This window comes from Pogona vitticeps, chromosome 9, assembly GCF_051106095.1.
Source record: "Pogona vitticeps strain Pit_001003342236 chromosome 9, PviZW2.1, whole genome shotgun sequence".
NCBI lineage: Eukaryota > Metazoa > Chordata > Lepidosauria > Squamata > Agamidae > Pogona > Pogona vitticeps.
In genome coordinates this window covers 18,315,000-18,321,107 of record NC_135791.1, presented here as the reverse complement: position 1 = coordinate 18,321,107, position 6,108 = coordinate 18,315,000, and the positions used below count along the sequence as shown (strand labels likewise).

The window sequence follows — 6,108 nt, the reverse complement described above, 5'->3', positions numbered from 1 at the left end:
CGAATGCATAGACTTAGTGCACCAGGCTCACAACAACCCCTGTGACTTTGGGTGTGATCGGCTGGCCACTTAGACTGCCGTCTGGTCCATTGAGAGGAGAAATGATTTGCAAGGAAATAACTGAGCAAAAAATGAAAACCGGAAGATCCTCATTGGACATTTTAAAAGCCTCTGATAGCGTGGAACAGCCAATGTCCAGAACGTTGCTAGGCTCTTGGGGTATTCCGCAAGGAAGTCTCCTTGCCCCTATATTGTTGGCTGTCGTGACAGCTTTATAGGCAAATTGGTATGAAGCAAGACAAAATAATCAGGGATATGGGTTTTGATTTCACAGTTAAGATTAGTTCATTTGCAGGCCATACAGGAAGTCTTTCCCTGAAAAATTAGTGTACTGAGAGGGGCTTGCTCTATTGTTTATTTGTGGTTATTATTTTAAGCCCAGCACCTTCCGATGGGGCTTGCTCTGTTGTAAATTTTTGGGGGGTTTTGTTTGTTTGTTTTAAGCCCCAGCGCCTTCCGATGGGGCTTCCTCTGTTGTTTATTTTTGGTCATTTTTTAAAAGCTCCGGTGCCTTCTGATGGGGTTTGCTCTGTTGTTTATTTATTTATTTTTTGATGGTTGTTGTGGGTTCTTCGGGCTCTTTGATCGTGTTCTGAACGTTTTATTTATTTAATTATTTATTTATTTGATTTATACCCCCCCTATCTGGTCTACTCGACCACTCTTCCTAACCTAGGTTGGTCTTCCTAACATTTTGCCAGTCTCTGTCCTCATCTTCAGAGGACAGGATTGGCACTCTGTGCTCTGGTGCAGTTTTTTGGGCAGTTGAGTATTTATAGCTGTGGAATCATCTTCAAAGTTCCGATTTGCACGGTCTACCAGTGTTTTCATTATGCCCTTTTTTGCTGTGGGTGGTGGTTGGATTTTTTGTTTAGATACTGGTCTGTGTGGGTGGGTTTTCTGTAGACCTTGTACCCCAATAGGAGGTCAGTTTTGCGTACAACCATGACATCTATGAACGGGAGTTGGCCCTCCCACCAAGACTATATGGACTCTCCAAAATCCACAAGGACCCAATCCCACTCAGGCCCATTGTAAGTGCCATCGGCTCCCCAGCATATGAATTAGCCAAATTCCTAGCCACCCTCCTGCAGAGGCACATTGGAGAAACCTCATCCTTCATCAAAGACTCAGAACATTTCCTAAGCAAGATCAGCACCCTAAAACTCAACCCTGCAAAAAAGACTGATCACCTTTCATGTAGCATCTCTGTTCACTAAGGTACCGATAAAGGACACTCTGACACTCCTCCAGCAGATCTTTCCAGAGCACATCAAGGCCCTTTTCCAACACTGCCTAACAGCCAGCTATTTGGAGCCATGGTGAAGAAAAATTGGAAGAATTTCTAAACCATCTCAACAGCATCCACCCAAATATACAATTCACCATGGAAAAAGAAATAGAGGGCCAACTCCCGTTCTTAGACGTCATGGTCGTACGCAAAACTGACCTATTGGGACACAAGGCCTACGGAAAACCCACCCACACAGACAGGTACCTACACAAAAACTCCAACCACCACCCACAGCAAAAGAGAAGCATAATCAAAACACTGGTGGACCGTGCAAATCGGAACTGTGAAGCTTTTAGCTCCAAACTCAACCATCTGAATTGGGCCCTACGGGAAAACGGCTACTTCAAAAATGAAACCACAAGTGCCATCAAACTAAGAAAACAACACCAAACTGAAGATGAAAAACAGCCACCCACAAATAAATTCTTTCTGCCATACCTAAGAGGGGTCACGGACCGCATGGGGAAACTTTTGAAAAAACACAACCTACAAACGGTATTCAAGCCCACCACAAAAATACAACCAATGTTACGGTCAGCAAAGAACATAAGGGACTCCTCACCACTGCAGGAGTATACTGGATACCTTGCAGTTGTGGCCAGGTATATATTGGAACCATAAAATGAAGCATCCACACTACAATCAAAGAAAATGAGAGACACTGCAAACTAAAACAACTGGAAAAATCGGCAGTAGCTGAACATGCCCTAAAACAAACTGGACAGGAAATTCTATTTCAAAATAGTGAAATGCTGGACAACACCAAAAATCATGACGATTTTAAAACTCAACAAAGCTTGGCTCCCAGCACTGAAATGTACAGCCTACAAAAGGTCAACAAACTCTACACAGCCACAAGCACTAGGGATGATTGCACAAAAAAGACCAGCTAACGACACCCATCCATCACAGGGACAGATAATCTCTCCTCCTTATCACAACAATGCACCCGCAACAAAAACACACTGATCACCATAGTCACCCATCTCCTAAAAAGGACAAAAGCTGATCCCGCAGCTATAAATATTCAACCCCCAAACAAACTGCACCAGAGAACAGAGCGCTACTCCTGTCCCTCTGAAGATGCTGGCCACAGAAACTGGTGAGATGTTAGGAAGAACAACCTTCAGAACACGGCCAAAGAGCCCAAAGAACCCACAACAACCATTAGATCAGGGGTGAGGGAACCTTTTTACCTTAACACCCCCAAATTTATTAACATTGACATAACCCCCCCCCCCTTGGCTCCTGCTGTCCATGGCCGACACCTGCCCCTTCTGTGCTCGCCCGGGACCTGTGGCCACCGTCCAGGCAGCCAGTCTGGAGCTGCCACACCACTGGGAAAGCGCGTCCTTGGGGAGGGACGGCAGGTCCACTGGACATGAGCTCAGGGGAGGCGGGGTGGGAAGGGGGCCTCCTTGCCTGGGGGTAAAATGCCTGCAGTGGCCATCCCCATTACCCCCAGGATTTTCATTTTTACCCCATTTGAGGTAATTTACCCCCGTTTCCTAATTTTTATAACAATTTTTAATATTTTTTCCCTTTTAAGAACATTTTTTAAAATATAGAACCATGAGTATAATGAAATTGAATTGAATAAAATATTCTATAAAACTTAGCTGATTAATACTATAGCTTATAAAATTAAAGATTGTAACCTATATATTTTTTAAAGAAAATAACATATATTTTTCTTTTTAAAAAAATTTTTAAAGAGAAAAGTTTGTATAATGACACACTATGGGCTAATTTTTATAACAATTTTTAATATTTTTTACTTTTTAAGAACAATTTTTAAAATATAGAATCCTGAGTATAATGAAATTGAATTTAATAAAATATTCTATAAAACCTAGTTGATTAATACTATCGCTTATAAAATTACAGGTTGTAGCCTATATATTTTTTAAAGAGAATAACATATTTTTTTTATTTTTAAAATTTTTTAGAAAACAATTTGAGGTGGTGAGGATGGTCTCCTTTTGAAAAATCACCAGGGCAGCAGTGATGTGTAGCATCTGCCACAACATGTGCCACAGCATCTGGGAAGGGGCAGGCAATGATGTTTGGCAAACAGGGCCGTTTGAAAAACTAGCGGATAATTTAAATGGATTCCGGCATGAACGAGGGGGTGGAACCTGTTGGCATTAGGCCTTGTGCCGCTCCCAGCTCCATGGCCCCGTTTTAGCAATCTTCAGTGGATCTGAGGCGTGAAATGCTGTTCTGATGTGGGTCCTCTCTCATCTGATGGCTTTTGCTTTGGCTTTTGTCAATCCGCGTCTCTTCCATTTTCTTCCTTTCAGGCTTGGAGACCGATGGTTTTTTGGTTTTTGTTTTTGTTTTGTGGTCTGAGTCACAGTCTTCACGCGAGAGGTTTCGCTCTTCAGGCTTCACCTTGGCATCAGGAAGGAGAGAAGGGAAGGTGATCTCCGCTTTCTGTCCGGTGGCCGTTCTCTGCGCTGAGCCATTTCTCCTTCTCCTCAAGAAGGCTGGTGTTCTCTGCATGTATTTGGGTGGCCGCATCTGGAGGGGGCTCCGAGGTGCTCACCAACTGGCTTCCTCATCTTCAAGTTCTTCGATGAGGAGATCGTCTGCGTGGAGAAGAGGGGGACCTTGTTAGAAGAGCTTAATAATTGCACAGAGGCATCATCAAAATACTCACCGAGCTATCCTGCCAGATGGACTGCCGGAGAGGATCCCTTACCTGGATAGGCCTGGAGGCCCTGGAGCGCCGCCGGCTGTTTTGCACTGCCGTGCTCGGCCTCGCTCATCCAGACCTGGAGAGAGACAAGAAGGCTTACTCACCGTCAGAGGTTTCCTTTTCACCCTTTCCCGAAGGGACCAGCCCAAAGTCATTCGGGCAACTTACCTCTGCCCCCAACAGGTCGTTTGCCATTCCAATTAAGGAATGGAAGAGGAGGAGCCCAGGGTTGGAGGTGGGGGGAGCGGCCAGGGGGAGTCCCTGCCGGGCAGTCTCCAGGAAGATGGCTTTCTCCTCTGGAAACAGCTCCCCGAACACCTAGAAAAAAAGAGAGAGGGTTGGGGGGGGGCGAGGGAGTTAGTTTTAGGTGTGTGTGTGCGTGTTATTCAGCCCCTTCCTCTTCCTCCCAGGCAAGCAGCCTTTGTCCTGACCTCCACGATGGAAAGCAGGTGGTCTCTGCTCGGGTCCTCCTCTATCAGCCCCCGAAGGAGATGTTCTCCCATCTTGGTGGCGTTCCTGAAGGCCTCCTGCAAGAGAAGGAAGGTACCTTTGTTGAGCTTCCCCTTGATTTCTCAGGAGCCCCTTCCAAGGAAGGAAGGAAAAGGGACTGGAAGGAAGCCAAGGACTGACCTCTCCCTTCGGATCCTGGCTTGGCTCCTCCAGGATGACCAACGCACGGAGGGCCAAGCGAAGGAAGCGGGCCTCCAGGTCCTTCGGGGTCCTTGGCTGCATTTTGCTGTGGAGAGGAAAAGGAAAGTGTGAGATGGGGGGCCGGGAGGGAGGGAAGCTCGTCCTACAACTGGTGGGAGAGGGTGCTCCAGCAGACCAGCTCTTTGGCAGGGCGTGAGGGCTGGCCACCCCATGGGGCTCCCTATGTTCTCTTCCCCCCCCACTAATTCCCCCGCCCTTCACCCACCCAGGACCCTTCACTCCTTGCTCTTCAATTGTCTCGCCTTCCTGCCCTTCCCTCTGCCTCACAATCCCCACCCATCTGCTAATTCTTTGCCCCCCAACCCAGTGTCCCAGCCCCCACCCCACCCCAGAAGACCTACCTCAGCTGGTAGACAGCAACCATGGCCCAAGGCAGGAGGTCGCTGGGCGTGGGTTCCAGCTGCTGCTCCTCCATCAGCTCCTAAAAGAGATCAAGGAGGGAGAGGAGGAGGGTCAGTCCCCCGAGGCTTTCAGGGGAAGGCCTCCTGCCCCATTCGGATACCCATCCTCTGCTGTCCTCCCTTTCCAGGCGGTGAAATGGCTCCGTTTCTCTTCCGAGGCCTTTGCACAAGCCCCAGGAGTTCAAACTCCATCCTTTCCAGGCAGTCAGGAATGCAGTGGTTTATAAACCTTGGGTGCCCAAGCGTTTCGGGACTCAAACACCCAGAAGCCTTCACTTCTAGCTGTGCTGGCCAGGATTTCTGGGAGTTGTAGTCCAAGAACACCTTGGCACCCAAGGTTAGGAATCACGGCATTCAAGGCACTGGCCGCGTCTCCCCAAAGGGCTGCCTGGCTGGCAGGGAGGATCACCAGCCCCCCCCCCAGACTTCCAAAATGAAAAGGAAGGCGCCAGCACTCACCACGACCGCAGCAACCAGCTCTGCCTTGGAATAGGGGACAGCCAGTTCGTCCCTGTTGGCAGCCAAGGAATCCATGCTGCAGGCTTTAATGTCCTTGAAGAACCGAATACTGAAGTATTCGTCTAGGACAACCTGGAGGTGGGAGGAGGAGAAGGTTGCCATTATTTGGGGGGCTCTCTCTCTCTCTCTCTCTGCCTTTCCTGACATTCCCCCAAAGACAGACCCCGTGAGGGCTCTGGAGGAGAGGGGAAGGTCAGGAGAGGCTTTCCCCTTCCCCTCCCACACCCTGGGATCCCCGAGGGGGGATTCCTATGCCGGCTGTACCTGCTGTCTCCTGCTGGCCATGGCGAGCTCAATGACCCACCCTGGCAGATCATCGATGGCCAGCGAATCCAGCGAGGAGCACATGGATGCTGTAAGGGAGCACCTCATGAGGCTGTCCTCGGAGGAGGAATCCTTCGATGCTTCCAGGGAGCATCGGG

The 6,108-nt window shown here is 48.6% G+C and overlaps 1 protein-coding gene across 1 annotated transcript; it reads right to left on the bottom strand.

Moving 5' to 3' along the window:
• Positions 1-310: 310 nt before the first annotated feature.
• LOC140702041 (uncharacterized) lies at positions 311-5,788 on the bottom strand. The gene is made up of 7 exons (XM_078379972.1): positions 5,627-5,788; positions 5,108-5,187; positions 4,686-4,791; positions 4,487-4,582; positions 4,224-4,373; positions 4,059-4,131; positions 311-3,945 (listed from the first exon to the last, which is right to left on the bottom strand). Exons 1-7 carry the CDS (start codon positions 5,786-5,788, stop codon positions 3,899-3,901), a joined length of 714 nt encoding a protein of 237 aa, XP_078236098.1. The 3' UTR covers positions 311-3,898.
• Positions 5,789-6,108: the final 320 nt, after the last annotated feature.

Bases quoted from the DNA above. Each gene is read 5' to 3' on its own strand.
- LOC140702041 (XM_078379972.1), bottom strand. From the start codon at position 5,788: ATGGCAACCTTCTCCTCCTCCCACCTCCAGGTTGTCCTAGACGAATAC. The intron at 5,188-5,626 runs GTGAGTGCTGGC...GATCTCTTTTAG, and splicing joins AGCTGGTTGCTGCGGTCGTG to GAGCTGATGGAGGAGCAGCA. The intron at 4,132-4,223 runs GTAAGTTGCCCG...GTCTCTCTCCAG, and splicing joins ACGACCTGTTGGGGGCAGAG to GTCTGGATGAGCGAGGCCGA.